General features: G+C 47.2%; 8 protein-coding genes across 8 annotated transcripts; 6 read left to right on the forward strand and 2 right to left on the reverse strand.

Moving 5' to 3' along the window:
• Positions 1-930: 930 nt before the first annotated feature.
• DFJ58DRAFT_607764 (uncharacterized protein) lies at positions 931-1,203 on the forward strand (the record flags this gene model as incomplete). Its single annotated transcript, XM_041380834.1, has 2 exons — positions 931-1,024; positions 1,076-1,203. Coding segments are annotated over 2 exons (222 nt in total), but the record flags the coding sequence as incomplete, so codon positions are not given.
• A 1,466-nt stretch (positions 1,204-2,669) lies between these two features.
• DFJ58DRAFT_726393 (uncharacterized protein) lies at positions 2,670-3,831 on the forward strand (the record flags this gene model as incomplete). Its single annotated transcript, XM_041385359.1, has 5 exons — positions 2,670-2,993; positions 3,040-3,117; positions 3,189-3,326; positions 3,438-3,681; positions 3,752-3,831. The coding sequence occupies 5 exons, from the start codon at positions 2,670-2,672 to the stop codon at positions 3,829-3,831; spliced, it is 864 nt and encodes a 287-aa protein (XP_041245412.1).
• A 162-nt stretch (positions 3,832-3,993) lies between these two features.
• On the forward strand, positions 3,994-5,171 carry DFJ58DRAFT_726394 (uncharacterized protein; the record flags this gene model as incomplete). Its single annotated transcript, XM_041385360.1, has 5 exons — positions 3,994-4,351; positions 4,403-4,458; positions 4,592-4,807; positions 4,872-5,053; positions 5,102-5,171. The coding sequence occupies 5 exons, from the start codon at positions 3,994-3,996 to the stop codon at positions 5,169-5,171; spliced, it is 882 nt and encodes a 293-aa protein (XP_041245413.1).
• A 2,207-nt stretch (positions 5,172-7,378) lies between these two features.
• DFJ58DRAFT_658335 (beta-lactamase/transpeptidase-like protein) lies at positions 7,379-9,432 on the reverse strand (the record flags this gene model as incomplete). The annotated part of the gene is made up of 7 exons (XM_041382021.1): positions 7,379-7,892; positions 7,948-8,126; positions 8,179-8,361; positions 8,418-8,666; positions 8,718-8,826; positions 8,886-9,121; positions 9,175-9,432. 7 exons carry the CDS (start codon positions 9,430-9,432, stop codon positions 7,379-7,381), a joined length of 1,728 nt encoding a protein of 575 aa, XP_041245414.1.
• A 945-nt stretch (positions 9,433-10,377) lies between these two features.
• Positions 10,378-14,539, forward strand: DFJ58DRAFT_780870 (uncharacterized protein). The gene is made up of 15 exons (XM_041389760.1): positions 10,378-10,944; positions 11,005-11,146; positions 11,198-11,454; positions 11,505-12,282; positions 12,336-12,439; positions 12,495-12,587; positions 12,638-12,804; positions 12,854-13,091; positions 13,140-13,250; positions 13,308-13,385; positions 13,434-13,553; positions 13,607-13,682; positions 13,732-13,968; positions 14,026-14,212; positions 14,261-14,539. The coding sequence occupies exons 1-15, from the start codon at positions 10,453-10,455 to the stop codon at positions 14,334-14,336; spliced, it is 3,156 nt and encodes a 1,051-aa protein (XP_041245415.1). The 5' UTR covers positions 10,378-10,452; the 3' UTR covers positions 14,337-14,539.
• Positions 14,540-18,397: 3,858 nt separating this feature from the next.
• DFJ58DRAFT_726398 (uncharacterized protein) lies at positions 18,398-19,792 on the forward strand (the record flags this gene model as incomplete). Its single annotated transcript, XM_041385361.1, has 3 exons — positions 18,398-18,568; positions 18,617-19,252; positions 19,301-19,792. The coding sequence occupies 3 exons, from the start codon at positions 18,398-18,400 to the stop codon at positions 19,790-19,792; spliced, it is 1,299 nt and encodes a 432-aa protein (XP_041245416.1).
• Positions 19,793-20,662: 870 nt separating this feature from the next.
• DFJ58DRAFT_840235 (uncharacterized protein) lies at positions 20,663-21,627 on the forward strand (the record flags this gene model as incomplete). Its single annotated transcript, XM_041392596.1, has 3 exons — positions 20,663-20,738; positions 20,818-21,046; positions 21,306-21,627. 3 exons carry the CDS (start codon positions 20,663-20,665, stop codon positions 21,625-21,627), a joined length of 627 nt encoding a protein of 208 aa, XP_041245417.1.
• Positions 21,628-22,154: 527 nt separating this feature from the next.
• Positions 22,155-25,009, reverse strand: DFJ58DRAFT_913186 (xanthine uracil permease). Its single transcript, XM_041395309.1, has 13 exons — positions 24,298-25,009; positions 24,133-24,248; positions 23,974-24,076; positions 23,833-23,922; positions 23,641-23,785; positions 23,395-23,589; positions 23,284-23,345; positions 23,122-23,228; positions 23,004-23,069; positions 22,833-22,947; positions 22,535-22,783; positions 22,255-22,474; positions 22,155-22,203 (listed from the first exon to the last, which is right to left on the reverse strand). Exons 1-12 carry the CDS (start codon positions 24,653-24,655, stop codon positions 22,335-22,337), a joined length of 1,746 nt encoding a protein of 581 aa, XP_041245418.1. The 5' UTR covers positions 24,656-25,009; the 3' UTR covers positions 22,155-22,203; positions 22,255-22,334.
• Positions 25,010-25,116: the final 107 nt, after the last annotated feature.

Genomic DNA, 25,116 nt, shown 5'->3' on the forward strand with positions numbered 1-25,116 from the left:
CTTGCATTGTTGGACAATGTAGAGGCTCATTGGGATACCATCAAAGCTGTCTGTGAATTGACATCGCAACCCTACACACCTTCAGGCACGATTGGAAAAACACTTGACAGTAAGGCCTACCTTCTCTTGAGGCGCCAGCCTTGGAGGTGGTTTGTTTTACTCTTCTCCCTTACCAATGAGTACCGTGAACTACGAGTTCATATGTACGACCATGCAGGTGGTATCTTAACGCCTCCCATCCATATCGACAAGGCTCCCAACCATTACCTGCATATCTTGTCGAGCGTCGCCTTCGGTCATCTTTAATGTATTGGTTACGACCCCTCCATTAGTATTTTCACCAAAACACTTCGCCCAGCCCAGCTCAAAAACCCAATTCTTCGCCCTTCTACTAGACAACAAACCACACTAGATCAAACGCACAACCCCCAGATGGATGGTGCAACCCAAAGCACTGTACCAAAGATGTTTATTGATGCACCCAAGTCTGACTTGGAGATGGACTCAGACGTGAAGATGCCAGACTCAGAGTTGAACTCAGAGAGCCTCCCTACAGACCCCCCTCAGCTAAATATACTGGAAGACCCTCTTTGCCAACCCTTTTCAGAACCGATCAGCAGGATCATAGTTAATGATCACGCATACAACATCCTCAAACTGATTTTCTCTAGTCAGGGGCTCATTGGTCGAGGCACCGTCTGTTATTTAGCCAGGAGAGACGAGGAAGAATACATTATAAAGGACCATTGGGTTCTTGGGGGTAAAGATGATGTGTTAAATGAAGTTGACATGCTGCAGGAGATGGAAGGGGTCCACGGCATGCCAGAACTGGTCGAATATTGGCTTGTCAAGATTGCGCCTGGGGAAGTCGATGAAACTATGAGTTATCAATACAAGGTGTTTGGAAGTATCAAAGGTACCTCTTGTACGCATCTGCATTTGGTTCTCAAGCCCCACGTGCGACCTTTACATGCGTTCCAGACTAAATTAGAGTTGGTAGGCGCTCTTCGAGACATTGCCAAAAGTGTGTACTGTATCTGGTCCGTCTTTTACATTCTACTGACGTATTCATCAGTTCAACAGACAGCAGTTGAGGAGTGCGAAATTCTTCACCGTGACTGTAGTCTTAACAACACTATGATCTGTGATGATGGCAATGGGGGTCGGGGAACCTTGATCGATTGGGAATTTGCCGTGCATATTGTTGCAGGTCGAAAATATGCTATTTGTGGAATGGTCAGTACTACTCTATTGCTGTAAGAATCAATGTGCTCACAACAATCATCAGGGTACATTGCCATTCATGTCTCGTTCTCTTCTGTGGCAGCTCTCAGAGGCTGTTGGCGACCCGGCGACATCTGTTCGCAGCTGGAAGGCGAAGCTCGCAATGCAGTCCCTTGCAATGCCCCCCCCTCTTATACTACACCACTACCACGACGATCTTGAATCTCTTTTCTATGTCTTCGTGTGTATCTGCATCGAATTCAGGGGTCCCCTTGGTGTTAGACGTGATCTTTCAGCTGATAGGACTCAAGAGTGGCTACCGTATCAATGCTCTACCAACACGTTCCAAGAAGCCAGCAATGTGAAGACTTCATTTTTTTTCCACCCAAATGTGCACAAGCTCAAACAACAATTTCACCCCTACTTCTCCAGTCTACTCCCACTTGCAAAGCAATGGTACAAGTTGATCAGGAACAAAGGACCATATCTAAAAGTCGATGAACGTAATATAATAAAAGGTTGGATGGGCTGGACGATGGAAGTCGCGCCCCAGCCCAAGCAGGGTATGTTACGAACTAGGATAGTTCAGACGTATGGCTACTCGATAAGAGTAATTGGCCAAGGTCGTTCAAGGCTTCGGCGTATACCGAAGTTCGATGTTCTAAGACAAGGCAAGGAGAGTGTCCTCGACTCGAATCAAGTTCAATACGACTTAAGATTGGAGGTCTTAAGCAAAGGAAGTTCCAGGTAAAACCTAGTAAGATTAAAGTAAAGAACTACATAGTACAGGACGGGTTTATATAGTGAATGGTAACGACTTTAGGGCCGGTACGATGAGGTCATAGGACGAGTCAGAGATAAGACGAGTCAAAGATAACAAGAATAGAGATGAGTCAAAGATAACAAAGACGAGTCAGAGATAACAAGAATAGATCATCTAGCGACGGCAAGATGTGATCGTGATGTAATACAATGATGTAAGAGAAGGAAAATGAATAGGGGCGTACTTGACTGTAACAGGGTAGAACTACATAATTGTTCTTTATAATTGCAATTTTTTCTCATATCAGTACCTCACATCAGTTGATAGCCCCTTTACGTGTACAATGAACGCATTGTTCTGACAGCGATGGAGATATTCCCACCCAAGTTCAAACATGCTCGGCTACTATACACGAGTTCAGTTTTACACATTTGCTCTCAGCCTACCGCGTTTTGACTCAATGTCAAAGCAGACTTGTGGACTCGGCTACATCTCACCAACCCCATCCATGGTCTGTGCTGTGCTGTATTACATTTGGCACGCTTGTGCATTGACGTGTATGATGTTAACTGAGTTATTCTATTCTAAGTGCTTTTCAAGGTGCGATGGGAGCTAGATTTAAAAGGTGAGTATCTGTAAATTGTTAGCATTGTGGTTCATCTCTCCCCCTTCTTTGCAAGTCATGCCAGGTAGCCCCAAGAAAAAGAAAATGAAGTGGAAAGCTACAGAGTCCGATCTTAAGGCACCCGAAGGGCAAGAAGGTCTGGTGAAGAGAGTGCATGCTCAAGCTGACGATCAAGCAGATGAGTCGCAACACCGTCGATGTTCGGGACGTCCAGGTGCTGGGAAAGGAGGTAGAGGCACTCAGCTGGAGAAAATTGGCGCCATCTTGCATGCCCAAGTATGGACCAACCAAGCCAAGGGTGCTACATCCCTTGATCTGAACGTTCCCGCAAACCCTCTCGCTCCAGAACCGCCTCGCAAGGGTCGCAAAAGCCATTCCAAGGTATTTTTATCCTGTTTATGGGGTGCAATACTAACCAGACATTCAGAATAAGCAGCCCCCTCCACCATATAGCCCTTCAGAGACGCTGCATGCAACAACTTCCAAGTCACGCTCAAAGAACAAGGTGAATTTTTATTCTGTGACTATATATGTACTAATTCTTCTGTGACTATATATGTACTAATTCTTCTGCAGATTCCCATCGCTCCTACCCTGAGCCTTCAACTTTTGAACGATCAACCAACTTTTGCGCAATGTGAAGCTGGCGGACAATATGGATTTTCACCCCCGATTGTTTCCATTGTTCCCCCTGGCACGGAACCAGATCTTCAAGTATTAAATAATTCCTTCATGGCCGATGCTAGGAGGCAGCACGCACTGTCTGCTTCTGACACCTCTTGAAGTCAGACTCACATTGGTACCTCTAACTCATCTCAATTTCAGGCTCCTGCTTCCGAAGCTCACCATCTGACCAATGCTCCTCACATCACAGATCCAGTACCTTCCAGGACAACTTCAACTACTGCGACGTTATCAGACACTACCTTCTATGATAACTTGAATCCTGCCCTCTGGTTGAGTTCACCACTAGGAGCAGATTCCGAAGAGTCAGACACGTCGAAGGATGAAGAAACATCTGGTTTGGATGGTGGTAGTGAAGACAGGCAGATCGGTTGGGGAGAAGTTGGTGGGCATCATAACGCACATCCTGGCATGACCTTCTTTATTTTCCATCATGTTGCACTGACGAATGACAGGTTTTTCAAGAGAAGAACTACCTTCCCAGCCTCAAGTGGTGACTGCACTGCCAACAGATTTCGAATTTCAGCACACGTGATGAAGATGATCAAGTGGCCGAGAGAATTTTAGCGGTTGATGGTGATTTGGGTGAGGGTAGTACAATGACGGATCAAGAGAGCTCTCCCCAGGTATGAACTTGATATATTGCTGGAGTATACTAATTTATCATTTAAGCTGGATGATGTCTTGAGAGTTCACCATGGGAAAAAACGGCCATCCCCGCCTTCCTGACCCCGCCCTTCTAGAACTTCTCTGTGCTGGTGAGGTAGATGCCCCCAATTCGAAGGCAAAACCAAAGGCAAGATGGAATCGGAAATTGAAATTGAAATTGATGCTGGATGCCAGATCCAATGATGAAGGGCCCAAAGCTTCACAACTGGGTTGGTATAGTTCACGCTGGAGGAGTTTTCTTGAAGATGCGAAGGGGGAGTGTCATACCCAGCAAGCGTTGGAAAACCCATTTCCAAGCCTTGTTGTTGACATGCCGGTCTCAATCACTGAATCACTCTCTGCATCCCTTGTGCAATGGCTCAAAAACGGCCACCAAGTTGACGCTGGTAAGTCCCTGTTTCCTTCAAGATAGTCAATTGACTTGGAGCATCCAACAGGTGTGTGGCCCGAACACAAACCTGACATGGCAAGGCTGGTGTGCATATACATTGTCGTACGCTTCATATCTTATTTATTTTCTAGTTGTACAATGACCTGGCAACTTGGCGTTCTGAGCTGAAAAAATCATCATCGCTATTGCACCTTCCACGTATGGCCTTGTCCTGCCAGCTGACATTCCCATTCAGGAGCACGCAGCTTGGGTTGAAGCCGCTGCTGAAGAATTACTGGACAATGGCAAGTTTCTGCACCATGGACTAAACGATTTAGGGAAAACGAGGAACTTTGCTCACCCCGCGCTCCATGAAGCTATCATTCTATTCATGTATACTGGAACTTATCGCATTGCTCATAGGCGACCAGGTATTTTTCGGAAAGAGGTACCATTGAAATGTTTGGCTCTTGTTTGTACAGCAGTACTTTCTCAATAATGATGCGCTCTCACAAATGTTCTGACATTTTTTCTAGTTCCATTGCGTCCTGCAAGGCCTCGTGAAACACGGCAATGGCAAGTTTTATCCAAAGTTTACCACCAAGGAGTATGAGTCTGTTTACATGGCAATGCTCAGTCTACTTGAAAATGTCAAGAACGACCCTTATCACGGTCCCAAGCTGATGCATCAGCTTCGTGAATGGGCTCAAGCTGGATGGTCAGGCCTTTTTTTTTTGTAGTGTTCGACGCTGACAAATTTCTCAAGGACGGAGGCATGCAAATACGATGGCATCAACACATCGAAGCACCATAATCTACGAGTGCAGCTTGATTGAGGTTCCTGGCACTGTTTTCCGCAGGATCAACCGTCGTATCATGTTCTCGCATATCTTGTTTACTTCTCGTTTACTGTTTACCGTTCACCGTTTACTACTAGTGGTTTTGTGTTTTTCACTGATTCAATTATATCATGATTTTTGTGTGCTATTGTATCCGATTCAAATAAGCAGCTGATAATGAACACCCTCTGAGCAGTCTGTGAGTACCTGCACAAACCCGGACAGAGGTCTACAGGCATGACAGAGAAAATAATAAACCTATTTGGTAGCTATTGGGCGGCTCTGTGAGTATCTGTACAGAGATTGACAGAGAAAATTCTACTGTGGTGAACTGGCTAGTAAGGACCAAGCTGTCCACCTGGTGCTCTGGACAGATCTGTACAGATCTGTACAGAGCCTGGTAATTTACTGATGAACTCTACCCGTCATGGGAGCTACAATGGCCAGGACCCATCATGACAAAGACCGGAGCGGAGGAGTGGGAAATAGAGAAGATCCTGGATAAGAGAACACACAGACGCGGACTGCAATATCTCGTCCGATGGTGTCGTTACAGTCCTGAAGTGGATGTATTGGTTCCAGGCAAGGAACTGGAAGAAACTCATGTACTACAAGAGTACAACACGATGTGGTGTTCAAGCTCGGGCTAGCCTCGCAGAACCCCATTTCGCTATAGGAGTCAAGCAGCCTAGATATCCACATCGCATCCATACACCACTTCCTTGCAAAGTCTCGACTCACTCGACTCACCTATGTCGCGCCGGTCTATGTCCGACTTGGCCGATACGGATCCGTGGTCTCAGTCTCTCGCAGAAGAGCCAGGGTTGTCTTAACCGTCCCTTGCTCGTCAGATCGGCCATCGCGCACCTCGGCCAACCGTTCCGTCCCATCGGTACTGAATCCTCCCATGTCCTACCCATGTCCACCTATCTCCATTGGTGCCTTTTAAGCTTATTTTACTGTTACTGAACGAACAGCAGGCGTTATTACATGTATTCCCATGGCCGCAGCACTCGCGAGCCTTATTACATATCGACCCGAGTACCTCGCATTTCGCTACTACTCTTGCCTGTGCGATTCCGGACATTCACGCAGTTAGATAAATAGGACTCAAGTTCATATTATCCCTTACTTCCCTTCCTCGGACATTCCTGGTACCATTGTAGGAGTCACCTTAGTTAGTCTTTGATTGTGCAATTGATCCCCCTTGCTTTGATCATCGGACGTGCCTTGACCGCTCTAAGTGCACTCTATCTAAGGTTTCTTTACCTAGGCCTTGTGAGATCCAGACCGCTACCGGTAGTCTTACGTCAGCAACCCATACCTAGTCTTACCTAGTCATACCTAGTTATACCTGGACTCTCCTTACCTCGGCCTAGACTTACCTGCTGCTCATCAGCATTGGACTCCTCACCTCGCGTCGGTATCTTGCATCTGTGTCTTTCATCGGTATCTCACGTTGGTGTCTTTCATCAGTATCTCATGTCGGGTGTACCATCAGTATCCCATATCGCGTCAGACATTCTCGGACTCAGACCTTTGGTTGGTTGGATATCTCAGGTCTTAGACCTTAGTTTCTTCCTTTCTCTTCCCTCACACTATTAGAAGGAAGTGCTTCAATAGCAGTCCCCTTGGGTTGAAGTACTGCACTCGCACCCATTAGGATTTGATAAGTTAGTTGGTATATCTAGCTGACTACTATTTCTTTCACCACAGTGACACATATGAGGTCAGAAGAAGACAGATCCATACAAGATGATCATTCGAGGTCTGAAGAAGACAAACAAGAACGAACGACGCAGGAAGAAGTTGACACCGGTGTTTATTCTTCAGAGAATGAGAGGGTGTAAGCTCACCGCTTACTACATGCTTACATTATCACATGTCATGTGACCCATCCCCTTATATTCTGCCTCTTTTGTATTATTCAGACTAGACTCGGGTCTCCTACCTACCATCACATATCCATGGACCATTAGTACAACGCTCAAAGAATCCACAGTTTCGTCCTGTTACTTTTGCCTGATTCATTTAGTGTTCCTTGCTGTTTCCCCGAGCAAGGTTCCACTTAAGTAGTCAAGACTGTCGTCCCTTAACAGTTACGCCCAGACCATTAGGCCAAAAGGCAGTGATAATCAAAGCTCAAGCTTGATTATCGCGGACAGTATTTATGTTGATTATGGGAACTCAGGTAAGCAACGAGCTTACAACACCTTATCGAACCAAACCTCAGCTTGGTCTTTCACAGTCGTGTACGTCCGCTCCCTCTTCGTTGGTTGGCCCACCAGCCCGACCAAGCCAAACCCAACAACCTTTCCATCTTCCACGACAAATTCTGCCGTAGCCTCGGATGAGCCTATCTCCGATGTCTCAAAGGGTGTAGTGTCGCGCCCATATCCTTCTGGAAACAGCGAGGTGGGATGAACCACGAATGTATTTCCGGACCGATGCACACCTCGAATATGAGATGACCATATGCGAGGCCATGCTGCGAACAGCTGAACCGACTGGGGAGCAGTCGACTTTCCTGCATCCACCGCAGTAAAGTCGGAGATCACATCTTGACAATACGAGGAGCTGCTGGAAGGACTGCAAAAAGTGATGGCGCCATATCCAGCGTTGGTGTATGTGCCTGTGAACTCTTCAAGTGCAAGTTCCAAATCAACGACATTTTCGTTTGGAGGCGTGATTAGTTTCTTCTCCGACGTGTCGGGTTTACTAAAACGGTGATAATTGAGCAAAGGGAAGGGATTTGGCAATGAAAATAACGAACATCGGTGGTGATAGTTTTGACCGCAGTTTCAGAGCCACATCAATTATACGGTTGGAGATATTCATCACAGGTGTTGCTTTATCGCGGCCGTTGGCAAAAACGACGACCCCAATATTGTCATTTGGAAGGAATGAGGCTTGTGTAGAGAATCCTGGCATCCCCCCTGTGTGATATACGATCTGATACTCCGGCATCAGTCATCATGCACAATGACAGATGAACATTGGTTACATCGTGGCCTAGGTACGAGTACCTGCCCCATCCCATCCCATACCCCTGAATCGAGAGCTCGGGATCAACTGAGGCGCCGATGATTATGGAGTACGACTGCGATGCGTTTCCATACACAGACAGCGGTATGACTGTGACGTTGTTGTGCACGCCCTTGTTAAGCCACAATGCAACCCATTTCGACTGGATTGCAACAAACGTCTTCAGTTGGTAAATAGAACGAAGGAAAAAACACCTACCATATCTACGGCACTCGAAATCACACCGCCTGGACCGGCCACCAGAGTTACGATCTCTTCTGTGAAACATTCAGGTATGAGTCTGCCGCTGCTAGTCCATCCTTGAGTGAATCTGCCAGTCTTTACAGCCTTTGCGGGTGAAAACGTAGAAGAGGTCATTCCTAGTGGCGTGAAGATTCGATCCTCTACAAAAGAGGTGTATGTTTGTGCGGAGTAAGTTTCAATAATATGTGCGGCCGTCATGAACATCTGTTCGTAGATTAAGAAGATGCATTTAGCGCTTTGCTGAGACTACGTTACCTTGTTGTTGTACGACCACTGTTCCCGCAGTTCAAAAGATGGCCTTAGATGGCGCATTCGCAAGACATCATCTCTCGGGCTGTCGTGTGGTCCATACGAGAAGTCATGGCTAGCTCAGGCTCAATAAAATCTTGTGCTGGAGCATTGAAGAATTTGAGTCAAGCTTACCCAGCAAGGCCAGACACATGAGAGAGGATGTCCTTCATATTTGGTTTCTCGGACGCCCAGTCATCCATCAATTTCCATTCTCCCGGAAGGATATCCTGTACCAAGGTGTGCCAATTAAATTCCGATAGAGCGGGAGGAAGCGGCGTGACGTTTCTTCCATGTTCATAGTCGTCCATCAAAATTCCAAGAGCGCTCACACAGAAAGCCTTGGACACAGACGCCATGTGGAATAATGTCTGGAAATTACAGCTTCAGAGCTCATGCAAGAAGAAACATGAGCAGTTCGCACGTCTTTTGTTGTCTTGTCCCCGTCTTCTGTCATGTTTCCCCATGAATGAAATTCCGGTTCACCGTATCTCGGAACAACTGCGACAGATAGTCCAGTGATGTTCCAAACATCGAGGGTCTCTTGGATAGAGTTGGAGAGCTCTGAGGTGATAACCTGACCATTGTTTACCCAGACAGAATCAGCTAAGAACGATAGCTGGGAAAGATGACTGAATGGCTGGCTCAAGAAGCCTAATGCTACACTCAGCAGTTTAGCCATGGTATTGAGAAGAGGGTAGCAGAGTGGTCACTCAGTGACCAGCCTTGCGCTCGAACGAGACTAGAATAACAAACATCGTGAGAGCGAACTGCGGAAACAAAAGATGAGATCTAAGAGGCCTAGTACCAGCTTATAATTATCTTCTTCCCTACCGTCTTCACTCGAAGCCGTTCAACGATGTGCGGTGCCCAGTGAGCGCAACTCATGAAGATGCCTTGCGCATTTTTGCCCATTCCACGTATGTTTGCTGTATATCACTGTCCCCAAACTTCAAAAGCTGCATTAATATAGAGATTTTCAGGTCGTGTAGTCAAGATAAGAAACCTATGATCAGCTGATCTTCCGCTCGGGACGGTCTCAGAGTTCAGGTACGGTCTAAAAGGTACATACATAGTCACTGAATGATAAAGGGAGGCCAGGATGCTAGCACGGGTGGGTCTTCCGATGGTACGAGTCACCCGCGGGATTGTACATTGTGGATACAACTTGCGGGGACATAGCTATAGCTAGGTAAAGCGACGTATCATAGCTATGAGCAATCTACCAGCGTGTTTTCGATGCCACTAAAATGACAACATATGAGTTCATAGCTCTAGACCACACAATGAAATACCAATGATATCATTGTCGCACTCGTTCGAGGTCCGATTTTTCCACTTTAGCTCGTCGTTTCTTCTTGGGAGACTGAATCGGGGACGCCGTTCATTTATGATGGCTAGTGATCCGGGTGCCGAGGCTGTACCCAATATTTGGTGAAATAAAACACTTCCTCATCACGGGGCTCATCTGCGCAAGTCTATCTGCTTCCGTTGGCGCGAGCCGCCAGGGTGTAGGGTTGGTTTAGGGCAAAGAAGAAGCGAAATTAGCTCTATTTGGCACCACTGACCTCTGGGTTCTAAGTTCTAACATGTGCAAACAGTCTTTTGCCTATTGCAGATGTACAGTGGAACTACGAAGTAGTAGTTGGTCTTGGTAGTTTCAATTGTACCCTACGCTTGTAAACCTGCTGGGAGCTTATTCATGGCTGACGCACCTCCTATAAATGGCCCAGAGCTTGACCCTTGGCAGGACACCCGTCTTTTTTCTTCCGATGTCTTACCGAACGGATGCAACCCTTCCGCAGATGATTACCATACCAATGACATGCCCTTGTCATTGAACGGGACTCATCATTCTACCAATGGAAATACGAAGGCAGAACCGCGACAGATGAACTCATCTAGTGATGACAAGAACGCCTCAGACACAGGATACGTGGAATCAGAGAACGCAACCCATACGTCTGAAAGCGGCCAGGACGAGTCTGAAAGCGGAGAGGAAGATGATGATGATGAAGAGGAGGAGGATGAAGAGGAAGTGGAAGGGGAGGAGGACGATGAAGAATGGGAGGATGACTACGAAGACGAAGAGGAGGATGAACCAACTCTAAAATATGAGCGTATGAGCGGGGCGATTAACGACCTCCTCAAGAAGGACTCGGCTTCTGCCCTCGCGGTATCAAATAACCTTCTGGTAAAGCTTTCACTCTAACGCGGGTAGGAAAGAAGTGCTCAGTGACCCCGAATTATCTAGGCACTTGGAACGCACAATGGTATTGTTCACATCGTCGATTTAACGGGTAAACGCATCAAGTCATATAAACCCCATCAAGCTTCAGTGAGTGATACAGAGTTTGACAGTACTGCGGACTTCGTCGCGACTGCCTCCATCGACGGTAGGGGTGGGTTCCGGCTTGGCCATTAAATTCTAATAACTTTACAATTAGGACAGGTCGTCATTCAATCCCTCTCGACCAATGAGTCATACATGTTCGACATGAAGCGACCAATCCGAACTGTAGCACTAGAACCTAATTTTGCGAAGAAAAGTACTCGATCGTTTGTGTGCGGAGGCATGGCCGGGACACTGGTACTGAGAGAAAAAGGCTGGCTGGGGCATAAGGAAACAGTCCTCTACTCTGGTGAAGGTCCAGTGTGGCATGTACGATGGCGGGAACGCCTAATTGCGTGGGCGAATGATTTGGTGGGTTCGCATTGATATATCCTGGCCATATTTACACTGTCCATGAATAGGGCGTCAAGATCCATGACACCCAGTCCCAGATGCGCATCACATTCATCGAGCGCCCAGCTGATAGCCCTCGTGCGGACCTTTTCAAGTGCACTTTACATTGGCAAGATGATACGACTCTCCTGATAGGATGGGCGGACTGCATAAAGATCGCGCACATTCGGGAACGCCCTCATACTGCAACCGCATCAGGCAGTTCTAATCAACCTCCTTTCATCGTTGAGATCACCGCCGCATTCCAGCTTGACTGCATGATCTCAGGGATTGTATCAAACTCGCCCTCGATGCCAAGATCCAAGGACGGATCCTCTGTGCAGGAAAAAACGCCGCCATCATTTTTGATATTGGCCTACCAAGCACCAGATACATATGGCGACGAAATGACGGAAGATCGCACAAGACAAGCTCGTAAAACAGCTGAGCGCCCTGAACTACGGATAATCTCTCACACAGGTGAAGAGCTATCGGCCGATGTGCTTGGTGTCACGAATTATCAAGCATGGAATTGCAACGACTATGTGATGGCGGAGGTCGACGGGTCGAATTCGCCAGGGAAATCGGGAAGATGCTACGTCGTAGTTAGCCCCAAAGATATTGTCATCGTGCGGCCCAGGGACAGGAAGGACCACATCTTGTGGCTCGTAGATCATCAGCGGTATGACGAAGCTCTCGAAGAAGTAGAGAAGCTTGATGATGAAGAATGCTCTGCGGATGGCGATCAATCTGAGATCAGTCCTATCGCTATAGGAGAGCGATATATTAGACATTTGGTGGCTGAAGGTAAAACCACGTTTGATACCGTTTCTGCAGATATCAGCTTAAAATGTTGTCAGGCAACTATGCTAAGGCTGCAAGCCTTTGCCCGACGGTCTGTAGCACAGACGTCGAACGTTGGGAAAATTGGATTTTTATTTTTGCTCAAAGTCAGCAGCTGCAGGTGCGGTGACCCTGTAATGCCATATGTACGCAGCTTAGCTGTTCTTTTTTCGCAGGCAATCATTCCTCATGTCCCCACGGAGGCACCTCAACTTGGCCACCTGGTCTATGAGATGATTCTTGCGCACTTCCTTGTGCATGATAGGCAGGTATATCATGTGAATGTCCTGGACGTAATTAGCACTGATTTGTTGCATAGTCTCTAATGCGCACTATCAAGGAGTGGCCGAAGTCGATTTATGATGTAACCGCCGTCATTGTTGCGGTGCAAGCAGAACTTGACAGATCGCCATCATCATCATCATCATCCTCAAGAAACTTACCCGCACCTGAAGCTGTCATTCTCATGGAATGTTTAGCTGAGCTGTTTGTGTAATCTATGAAGTTGTTTGGTTCTCGCTGATCTCGGTTCCAGTTATACTGCTAATCGACAATACGGAAAAGCCCTCCCGTTTTTCCTCCGCCTCAGACGACAGAATGTATTTGAACTCATCCGGGAGCATAATCTATTCACCGATGTGAAAGATCAAGTGCTCTTGTTGATCGAGTTTGATCAAGAGCTTCTTGAGAAGCGGAAACAAGAAGGCACAGAAGCTGAAGCAAGTTCCAGCGAAGCAATCGCTCTACTGGTGGATCATATCCATTCTATACCTGTGCGATCACGTTCTCCTGTCTTTTCACTTGTCTGAACAGTTAAACAGATCGTTCGCGTAGTTCAGCAGCTCCGTGATCGCCCCTTCTATCTCTTCCTTTACCTAGGTGCTTTGTTTAAAAAGGACTCTCAGCTTGGGTCCGAGTTCGCCGATCTTCAGGTAAGCCCACCAGTGAATACGAGTTTGAATGCCTGTTGTATCGATATACATTTACAGGTTACGCTGTTCGCCGAGTTTGCAACACACCGCCTGATTGATTATCTTCGGGCAAGCACTTCGTATAATCTTGAGGCGGTGCGTCATTTATTGAAGCTGGTCACATTGTTATCTGACATCATGCAGGCGTACAACGAGTGCAAGAACAGGGATCTTGTAACCGAGATGGTGTTCTTACTTGGTCGCATGGGCAACAACAAGAAGGCGTTGACGCTCATTATTGAGCGCCTAGGCGATGTGCATATGGTACGTGATTTGGCAGATGAAGGCCAGCAAAGAGTGACATTCAGCAAATATAGGCCATCGAGTTCGCTAAAGAGCAAAGTGATGACGACCTTTGGGAAGACCTTCTCAAATATTCTGAAACACGTCCGAGTAAGCGATTGATGAAACCCAATTTCTGCATGGCTCTTACTCTTTGTAGCTTTCATCCGCGGTCTACTGGAAAACGTCGGAGCTGAAATTGACCCCATCCGTTTGATTCGTCGGATCAAGAACGGGTTGGAAATTCCTGGCCTCAAGGAAGCATTGATCAAGATTCTCCATGACTTCCATCTTCAAATCTCCCTTATGGAGGGATGTCAAACGATTCTCAATGGTGACAGCTCCGACCTTGCCAAGACGCGCTCAAAGGGCCAGAATAGCGGGTTCTTCATGAAATGTGCGATAACTTATTGCTGTACTCCTGCGTCATTGATAAATCCGACGCCTATTCTAGCAAGAACAATTTGTGTGCTATGTACACAACCTCTACAACGATCACCACAAGACCTTCTTTTGTTATTCTTGTGTCATCACGTAGTTCATGCCAGCTGCGTAGATGGCATGACAGACATTTACAACCACGAGGAGCCCAGTGAAGGCATGAGTATACTCACCAGTGGAGTAAGCGCTAAGATAGCTTTGTAAGTTCATACATCTACATTTTTCTCATTTCTGATTTTGTTCGGTAGCGCTTCTGTAGTACGGGCTAAAATCCATCAGGGTTGTCCAGTTTGTTACCGGAGGAGCGAAGGGAATTTGATGTAACTACACGTTTTGGTCCTTTGCATGATTTACTGTATACCTTGCATTCACGCAACCATCTCTTCTGGATATCATTTCATTTAGAGATTCGCGTTGAGCGTGCTCGTTGAACTGCTACTGGAAGTGCCACATCTCCTTTAGTTTGTAGAATGCGTTTCTCAACATGCAGGTATTTCTTCAAGTACTAACTTGAAGTTAGAATGCACATCTGATGATAGCGCTTAACTCACTGCCTGAAACGTCAAGACAGACACGAGACAATGTTAAGAAGTGGTTTCAAGTGACAGTAAAGCCATTCAGAAACAGGGTAAACATGTTCAAGTGAGCTAGTATATTGTGACGCGAGCACCAAAGGCTATTTGAGCAATACAGCTACCGTCAATGCACAAATGAAAACTACTCGAGGATCCCTGTTTCAAACTATATGAGTAACCGCCCGCTGCGAGCGCACCATCTCCATGGGAAGCATAGAGCACGTTTCGATCTTACTTGAGGGCTGAGTGAAGCGCAGTTGATGATTATAGACGGAGAGACGGGGAGACGTTATTGAAATACTTACCAGTGAACCAAGCACGTAAGTCGGCCTTCATATCCTCATCAATCTTACCCATGGTGGACTGATAAGATTCGATGGCTGTTCCAAAACTACCTGCTCGAAACAGTGCGTAGCACTGTTGCTGGTTTGCGGTTTGCCACAAGGACTTGAGGTCCCAGCCAAAGAGCTGCGAAAAACACGTAGTTGAGAACGAAAGAATTTTGGGTTGCGTCATATCAGCGTACCGCGACAAATTCGTCGTACATCAAATGAATCGGCGATTTGTAAAAGAAAGTGCTAGCATTGACGGCGGCAGTGAAGTGTTCAACAGCTTCGCTGTGACGCGCGCCATTCAAGGCAATATTTCCCAGTTGGACGCGTAGGTAGGCCTGGTGTACGAAGAGCAAGAAAAATAAATGAGAGCACATGAACCTGGTGTGATCGAGCGCATGGTACTCACTTCCACGATACGACAAGCAACAGGGTCCACATTGGGACACGCAACTAGCTCTCCAATGCGCAGTATTGCCTCTTGATGTTCATCTGCATTAAACAATGCAACGGCCTAAAATCGTAATGAAGGATGGAGTATGTTAGCAAAATATTACGTGCCTTGATCAAGAAAAGGAAGTGATCGGTCTTTAAATCTCCGTTCGTGAACAGGGATGCGAGGTCAAATGATATCCTTGCGGCCAGAACCTGCTTTTTTCCGCAGAGGGAAATGCCCTTGGAGATATGGCCTACCAACGATGGCTGAATGCTGACGGACTATGCCATCAAAGTTAACACTTGTAAGGAGGTCATGATGGGTCAGTCAGTCTCACCTGAAATGCATCTTGAAGCGCTTGATCCCAGTCACATTTTCGCGCCATAACAAATGCTCAATTGGCATAGGCGATGTGCTCGTTGATGTCATTGTCAATATCTAGATTTAGCGCCTTTTCAGCAGTAGGCCAGTCTCCAACCATGCACGCGTTGCGGGCTGTCGAGTTGATTGCGAGGATCTATATAAATCATGTTCAGATTGCATTATAGGAGTCAAAAATGGGAACATGCCTTGAAATCAGAGTAGCCTTGAGCCTTGGCATAACAAAGACGTTTAGATAATGAATAGGCGGGAAAATGAAAGCAAACTTACCTGGTACGTCGCCTGCTCCTTCATAAGGCCATCATTGGGACCATCCTCTGGCAAAGCGTCTTCTGATATTGGCCACTCTGAGATCTTTTTATCCACACCTCCACTGAGGATGTGCTTGTCATCCGCAGAGAACGTGACGCAGTTCACCTTCCCAGAGTGCTTAAATATGGCAATATTTCGTCGATCTGAGAGTCGCCAGAGGCGGACACGGTTGTCATGAGATGCGGAGGCAAGGAGAGTACCGCCAGAGTTCAGAGACATGGCGTGGATATTGTTGAAATGGCCCTTCCATGGATCACCAACCTGCTGCCAGGTCGATGTATCCCACTCTCGTATGGTGGGATGAGTCCCGTTGCCCCCCAAGAAAAGCCGTGAGCTATCGGGCGCCCACGCGAGCGAGTAGTTGAATGCCCCACTAATCGTTGTCATCAACTGAGTCAGGAATGGTGGAAGATTGTAATCGTAACGATAGTTTGAATTGTATGGTTTCTGGTAAATTTGGACATTGTGGTCCGTTGCAATCGCAAGATAGTGACTATGCGGCGAATACTGAACGCAGCGGACATTTCCACCACAACTGAGTGAATATTGTGGCCCCTGCCACGTTGATGTACTCCACACCTTCGTGGTGGCGTCAGATGATCCACTGGCCAGCACCCTGGAATCCGAAGAAAAGTGAAGCGAAAATATCCAGCCGACGTGGGCTTGATCGGTTGCTTGACTGCATGGTTCCCCAGTTTGTCCATGCCAAACGATGAGCTCTCCGCTCTCATCACCGCTTGCTATCCATTTCCCATCTGGCGATACCGCCAATGCCCGTACCCGACTGCGATGCCCCTCCATTTTCTTCACCACTACACCTGTTTTAAAGTCCCACAGGCGAAGCATTCTGTCATACGAGCCTGTAACCATGCGTTCGTCGCGGAAAACCGCGACTGCGATCACGCGATCCCCGTGATCTTCGAATGATCGAATGGGTGTGGTGTTTGGAATGAGCGCCACCATTTTAGTGGAGTTGCAGCACAGTTGAGGTGGATTTGATGGGTGTGTGTATTGGGGGTTGGGGGGGGAATGACGTCTTGCTCGAAGTTGCAGATGTGCATGTGATGGGACGTTTTAAATCTGCTTCAGAGCATCAACTTCTCGCTAGACGCACAAAACATGAGGCTATTATCACAAGTACCTTGCTTGACGATCTAAACGAATGAGGTCATGCGTGCAAGCCGTGTCGCCGCAACTTCTGCATCAGTCAACGAGCCTGATAAGAAGACGACATACACGGTTCAAACGTTCACCTGATTCACCTAATCGGCCATGCCCTCGAATTTTGATTAAGTCGTCACCCAAATATGTAGTATTTCACCCGGTGACATGTTGAGCTTCTGTTCCCTGGAACGTTCGTAGCGGAGATCCTACGGTTACGAGGCTTCCTTTGATCTCTTCTGGTTGTCAGCATCATAGGTATGTGTGATTTGCCATTAGCATTGAAGATAATCAATCGTTTCAAACTCTGATTAACGATCATCAAATAGGTATTTACTATTCATCCCAAGTCAGGTATGGTTGAAGTTCTGAACGTTGAATTCAGGATTTTGAATCGGCAACTCGAAGACACATTGATTCTCGGATTTCCTGTGGTTGAAGATGGCGATCGGTATGTCGATGACCTACTAGATGACCCCACCAGTTCGTGCTTCCACTCTAGCACACGCAATTCTACACGGAACCATCATATATGTTGCATGTAGGTCACTAGGTGTACTAACATAATACAAATTGCATACCATTGTGATAGGCAATTTGTATTATGTTAGTACACCTATCCATATGTGGTTCTCGACGCTCGTGCCATGGATGGTCGAGTTTGTGAAGTTCGAGGCCACTTTTGCACATCGAAAGAATTTCTGGAGTCAGTAACTATGACGGGCTTATCGAACATGGCTGGTATGGGCAAATTCAAGAGAGACAGAATCCAGATGGCCTTTGTCAGAAATTTGCGAAAGCGGTTGTAATCAGCTGTCGACATGTCAACGTTTCAACATCGGGACTCGGATTGACTTTCACCTGATTACGTAATCTGAATAGATCTCGTAAGATAGACCGCTGTCAATTCATACACAGCTTCAAGTGATCATGTGATCTGATTCCGGGTGACAGTAAGAATTCGAACAACTAGTAGTGATGTGCAAGTTTCCCACTGTTTTCATCTCATCTCCCAATGCCGAGTCTTTTTCTCCTTCCAAGTGGACCTGACACTAATCAGACGCGGTTGGTCGCATGGTTGGAAGCGAGAGCCAAGACTTATACGCTCTCTCACCTAATTATAAAATTGGCAAATTTTCAAAGCCCCTATCCTGCAGGACTCTGGTCTCTTTTTCAAGTTTCATCACCATGAATCAGGATACGAGGCCCCAGTTTCTGTTTCTCGCTGAAGATCTCCATGCTTGCATTCTGACCTTCCTCTCTTACCGAGATATTCTTCGATGTACGTCCGCGAGCATCATTTCCCTTGTTGCCATCGATACTCCTAAGTGGGATTTTGTACTGACACTCATCTTACAGGTATGTAAAGGTCTTCATCAGACATACTTGTCATCTTCTGAGCTTCAGTACATTGTTGAACTCGGTGGTCAACAACTGCTCCCTGTCGGTCTCGGAGCCCACAACCACACTCCCATTTCAGAGCGCCTACGACTCCTGAGGGACAAAGCTCACGCATGGTTTAAGTTTGACACTCGACCTGTCCAAACAGTCGTTGTACCAGAAAGGTTTAGAAATGAGAAAACATTTGTCTCCAATGGGCATCTCTGCCTCGGCCACGCTAATGGCCCAGGCTTCGCCAAGATATCTTCAATACTGCCAAAGCCCACAAAACAAGGAATCAACCGTGAATGGCACTGTCTTGAATCGCTGTTATCAGTTCCCAATGCACACAACAATGGTGTACTCATCGACCCAGAGCAAAACCTAGCTGCTGTCGTATACGAAATCATTGGCAAATCGGGTGCCTATATCGACCTTTTGGCTTTGGATGGAGATGGTTCCCACCCCAGAGCTGTTGGACCGACACTCTCTACGGTGCAGGGGCTTCCCAGACGTCAGAGCATTACCCAGACGCGCGAGAGTTGGAGGCTTGACGGTCTGGGGAGGCATATTGCTCTCTGGCATTTCCTGCGACTCTATGATCCACACAGGAGCCTATTATGGTTGCAGATTTGGGACTGGCAACATTCAACAACGTCCAATGTGAGTGAGCCCTCTCAGAAAAGACTTAACGGTTGATGCTCGATTTAGTGCATCCTCAGGGACACTTTATTCGCTTACGGGCTCGAGGAATCAATTGATTCCTGTTTCCTCGGAAACAACAGATTGCTAATTGCCAGCGACAAATTGAAGATCTATTCAATCGAGGATATGTCCCAGGCACCGCAGTTGCTGGCATGTTTCTTGTTGCCTTCCATAGTTGATGCCGTCAAATGCTTTCCTACCACGGACAATATCGCACATATCTCACAGACGGGGATGCAACACACAACATGGGCCTCAGACCCTAGTGATCGAGTACTATGCCTTTTGGCAGCCCCTCCTTTGGCCCTTTTTGTCATTTCCACTAGCACTTTTTTCGAGCTCGACTTCTTCGAAGAAATGGCAACGGCAATACCTTGGAAGATTTGGGGCCCTTCAAATACTCGTATTTTCAAGCATGACTCCAGCTTTGGTGTTGGCGTTGGCGGGAGTCGAGTCTTGAGGGCAGTCCCAGCATGCTGCACGAAGCATGGATCATGACCCGTACGACCCTACTATAGAGTATAGATTGCATATGATGGACTTCAGTCCATTAGCTGTTCGGCACCGGCAAGGCCTAGGACGAGTGGTGAGAGGGCCATCTAAGATAGACTTAGAGGGAGAGTTGGTAACAACGTCTTTGGCTTATGTCGATGTCGTGTCGAGCAGAAAGTCCATTCCGCAGGACGATGAAATTGTATTTTGGATCGATGACGACAGAATTTACACATTTGATATGGACACGAAAAGTGTAGGCTCTTCCCTGTTTCAAGGACTCCAGTACAAGCTGATTTCCATCCACAGCTTGAGGTTATCGAAATTCAGTGCGGGGACTATTTGTGATTCTGAATCTGCTTCCCGAGGTTCCCCGCGGATGTAATAATGGATTGATACTCGCCCAGAAGTCTCAGGCATGCTGATCCACTTGTTGATAAATGCCACACACGATGATAGCTTATCAAAGAACTGGACCGGGTGAAGGAGCTGGACGAGGTGATCGCATTAGCTATTTCAGTATTTGCCGAAGATGAAGTTCCACTACACCCGCCGCAAAGGAAGACCACCATAGAAACCCAAAGATGTCTCACTCATCCGTTCCCATCGATCTCTTCCCTCCCTATCCTCATTCTTAGTTTGACCATTATGAAGACTCCATGCCGAGCGCTTCGTCAATATCACTAGTCCTCCACACCACTATCCCACTAGACTTCTCAAACTTAAAACAGACCCACGATGTTTTTTTAGTGTTAACTATTTATAATAACGTGTTGGAGAACTTTGCTCGAAGCCCCACTGCTTAAAGGTGGCGGGAAAATGGCAGGTCTCCTTCAATAACAGCCCCGTTTCAGGAGAGTCGAGACCTGCCATTCCATGGACGCACTAGCCTTCAGAATTAAGGTGTCGGTGACTTGGCTTTTTGACCGCCCTGCACTCCAAGTTAAATCAAGTAAGTGCAGCCTTCTCATGCAGTGGCCATTGTCCGAACGACACAGCCTTAAGGCAATGGCAATTATGTGTTAACACAGACACTGGTTTCAATGCGCTTACACGATTGTTGGAGGCCATTGTTTGGGTTGCTCATACCATCAAACAGGAAGGTAAAGATATCGGGCACGAGGAGGTCCACAACGCAGAACGACAGCGCTGCGGCAAGGATGAATCTGGCACGTCGCGTGTACTTGATGAAGGAAAGAACATGGAGATCAGCCTGAGACGGCGACGGAATGTTGTGATAAGGATTGAGTACTGGAAATGGTTAGTACACCTGAAGAACAAAACACAGCGCATACTTGGGAACAAGATCCCAGAAATCTTTCCGAGGACACGGAAGAGAATGAGGAAAAAACACCATCTACAGTGTCTGCTGCGCGGTTTGCACAGCGAGTGATAGGAATGACACTGTTATTCTGTCCCAACAAGTAGTCGAACTAGACCGTGACTTAGGATGCCTGATCCCAGAATTAGCTCTGCATGAGGTAACTTGATCATGATCAAATACATCGCATCCAACGAGTGAAGCTAATGACGTGCCAGGGTCCAGCGCCAAGGAAGTGGAAAAGATTATAGACGGTGTAATGGCAGAGACGGTAGACAGAGCCATCTACAATCATAATCACCAAGCCAGCGTGCTTCATAGTCACTTTGTGTCATGCGACGCTGAATACAGATCTAAGCGCAAGACGAGATCAGCTGCAGGCGACGGATATTCATTAGCTACTGAAGACATAGAAGGCCCCAACATAGTATTTCTCTGCCGGGTAGTCAGGAATTCGAAACCTCAAGCACTACAGCATATTTGTGCTGACGTTGAGGACGTTCGAGCCTTCCAGGAGTGAGATATGTGTTCACCCACTACCGGCTGACTTATTGGGCCACCCGGGCATACAGAATACCCACTATCTTAAAAATGCCGTTGACACGAGTTAAGAAATCTGCTTATCGCGTCCTGTTCCACATCAGAGTTGGGCCTTGGCAATGTTACATTTCAAATGATCAGTGCACGTACCTGGAGGCACAAAAAAAATGCGGAACGACAATGAGCCGAACTGAGAACTAATCGAAAAAATCCAGGTGATTCATACCAGGACATAAACAGGAAAAGCAGTCCTTAAGTAGTCCAGGATGGCCATGGATGACCCAGAATGCAGTATACAGTTTAGATGAAGGGATATTGATTTCGATGAGAAACCCACACTGATGACCTCACTCGTTGCTGGACTAGAAGGTGGTTGGCAAAATCACGTCAACATCTGAAGCTAGGACAGTTGTCCCCGCCACCGGCTGCTAGCCCAATAGCGGGGGGAAAGGAACTACATACAAAAGCGCCGCCGGCACACCAGTAGCACATAGCGGAAAGTGCGGGGTAAAATTTTCGATAAGCAATCAATTCGATGATATCATGACCTTCTAGCCTTTCCTGCAGATTCAACCACACACAGAGACATGTTAACTGTTTCACTCACTCACGGAACACACATGAGATTAAATGTTCAACCACCAAGTGCAAATGTATCCACGTTGAGACTGGCGTGCGCCGTACGAATCACATCGTTCGCTCCTGTTCTACCGCCTGAATTTCTAAATCCCGTGCAACTTCCACCTCCCCCTTATCTTCGTCCTGCGGTAACATATCCTGCGGGAGTATCAGGTTCAGCACCAAGGCAACGATGCCGGATACCAAAACTATCATCAATGGTATTAGTATCGTGCGATAGTAACAATGCATGAAACTTGTCGACTGACAGGGCGTGCTTAACACAATCGTGATGCTCTCAAACAACCCTTGAAGGCCTTTACTTGGGTTATTCACACCATCAAATAGATAAGTGAAGATGTCGGGCACGAGAAGGTCCCCAATGCCGAACGACAGTGCTGCAGCGAGGATGAATCTGTCGCGCCGCGTGTACTTGACGTAGGAAAGAACGCGGAGGCCCGAGACGGCGACGCTCGCGAAGAGGAACGTCGTCACACCGCCCAAGACGGGGTTGGGTACTGTAAATAGTAAGTGCCTGAAAGAGGACCAGCGAGACATAAGGCACACTTGCGAGGAAGAACCCCGAGATCTTTCCGAGGCAACCGAAGATAATGAGGAAGGCACAACACCATCTTCCTGCTGTGCGGTTTGCACATCGAGTGACAGAAATGACACCGTTATTCTACGCCAAGCACAAGATGAGACCAAGCATCGCAATGATAGAAGATCTTGTCAAACCTGAGCAAATACCGATAGAGGAGTGACAGTAAACAAGGCAGAAAGAAATCCTCCTATCCCATCGCTCTGCAACATAGATCAGAACATCATTGGTAACGATGTCCATGAAAAGACGAACCAGAACACCGCCCTGTATTCTTGAATCAAAATCCTTTCCCTCGACAGGGATATGGGATACTTCCGCAGAAGCAGTTATGTCGCCAATAGCTTCCATTGTCGTTGACACTGACGTCGGGTTTTCATTTAGCCAGCCTGTCCCAAGTAAGGGAGATATGCCTACCGTAAACTGCCAGCATTGGCAAAATAGCTGGTGGGTACACATTAATCTTGAATCGATATACCCTGCCCAACATTCAAACTTCGTGTTAACATGCAAGAATAGATATGTTACCATAAGAATGTGATTGCAGGTGCACTTGTGATAGTGCTCCCGTCGATGTACCCGGCTGCGCCAGCAACGATGCATCCCACCGCAAGCCCAACGATGATACTCGCATTCTTGAGGAATGGAGAGCCGAAGAGTTCTGTGAGGATTATGCTCACGAAAGAGAGGAATCCGAGACCTATGAACTGAGGAGAGCCCCATCTGTCATAAAAGCGTTATTAATATATATATTTTCAAATGCGTCAGACATACGGTAAAGCATGGGGAGACCCAACTGTTGGACATAGCTGATAGATCCCGCTAGTTGGGCGCGCTTGACAGCCATTCGAACCACCACCCCAGTCAAGGATGCCAGAAGACCCGACGAGAGATGCCCCGATCATGAGGATAACGGTGCCTGAGATAAGTGAGGTTTTAGACCGAAGCCGAGCCGTGTAATCATACCAGTGATCATGGGAGGAAAAATTCGTTGCAAAACCCGCGGGGGAAGAAATGACAATCCGATCTCTAAAAATGCGCAGATAAGGGAGGTGCCTTCACGACGTCGGTAAATTAGCTGTCACCGGGAAGTCAGGATCGACTTACCAAGTAGCATCCCATAAGCATCTGGGCATGGGCTTCGCGTGATAGTGCCATCCGCAGCAGTCGTCGAAGGACATGTACCGTTGGCGTACATCATGTTGAAAATCTGGGTTTATCCACCTCATCAATAATGTCGCACGGGCAGAACTGAGGCACGCATACGGCATTTGCTGTGCTGAGCGTAGCAAAACTTGTCCCGACCACGGACAAAAGCCCAGTACCAAGATAATAGCCCCCCCACAACTTCATGCGTGACAATTGGACTAAACTTAGAATGCCTGATTTCTAAATCAGCTCTGCGTGTAAGTTCGTTATTATCAGACGTACCAGATCCGATGAGTGAAGCTGATATCATGTAGGATGATGTGGCAGGGTCCAGCATCAAGGAGCTGGCAAAAATGATGGGTGGTGCAATGAGACCTGCAAGCATCGCGAGTGCGTGCTGCAACCCGCTTGTCATAGCCAGCACGAGCGGGAGCTCGTCGTCGATACCATAAAATGGCGGTTGTTTGCATCTAGCTGTAGGAAGAGATGGCAGACAGAGCCATCGATAATCATAGTCACCAAGCCAGCCATGCTTCGTAGTTACTTTCTGTCGTACGACACTGAATACAGAGTGTGGGTTGGGATTGGCAACAGGCGACAGCTGTTCTTTGGTCACTGAAGACGTAGAAGCACGCGACATAGTGACGCTGTGCCTGGATAACCGAAGACAGAGATTTCCGAGTGCTGGTCAGCGTCCAGGAGAGACCAAGGAAGGATTGGGCTCGGGTTGACCCAGCTTTTATCATTTTGACGCAAGCACATGTGGCAGGCACGGGCGCCTGGTTAGAGGGAGTCGAACATCCGAAGATAAGGGCTACGTTGGTGAAATGGCCGGTTTAGGTCTGGTCAATTCAAAAATGTCGTTGTCAACGTCGACTTGACGGACGTCCTCTCGTAAACGCGGAACCTAAATATTTCCTGATTTGGCCACCGCCGCGTCGGTTAAACATACGTTCTACGCCTTGTCGCAGAGCATCCTCGTCCTAGTACTCCTCGCTGTATAGAGCCCAAGTTAGCTACCTGAATCTTCCCATGTAGTATTGATCATCAGTGAAAGGTATGGAAATTATGCCGGGACCAATACTACATAGAAAGGTTTAC

The sequence above is a fragment of the Suillus subalutaceus genome (genome assembly GCF_016647625.1).
Source record: "Suillus subalutaceus strain FC151 chromosome Unknown DFJ58scaffold_35, whole genome shotgun sequence".
NCBI classification, from domain to species: Eukaryota; Fungi; Basidiomycota; class Agaricomycetes; order Boletales; family Suillaceae; genus Suillus; species Suillus subalutaceus.

Coding starts and splice junctions, on each gene's coding strand:
- DFJ58DRAFT_780870 (XM_041389760.1), top strand. CDS start 10,453: ATGGCTGACGCACCTCCTATAAATGGCCCAGAGCTTGACCCTTGGCAG. Junction 10,945..11,004: donor CGGTATCAAATAACCTTCTG/GTAAAGCTTTCA, acceptor CGAATTATCTAG/GCACTTGGAACGCACAATGG. Junction 13,386..13,433: donor CTTCGTATAATCTTGAGGCG/GTGCGTCATTTA, acceptor GACATCATGCAG/GCGTACAACGAGTGCAAGAA.
- DFJ58DRAFT_913186 (XM_041395309.1), bottom strand. CDS start 24,655: ATGTCGCGTGCTTCTACGTCTTCAGTGACCAAAGAACAGCTGTCGCCT. Junction 23,923..23,973: donor TGCTTATGGGATGCTACTTG/GTAAGTCGATCC, acceptor GACGTCGTGAAG/GCACCTCCCTTATCTGCGCA. Junction 22,948..23,003: donor CTCTATCGGTATTTGCTCAG/GTTTGACAAGAT, acceptor TGCTTGGCGTAG/AATAACGGTGTCATTTCTGT.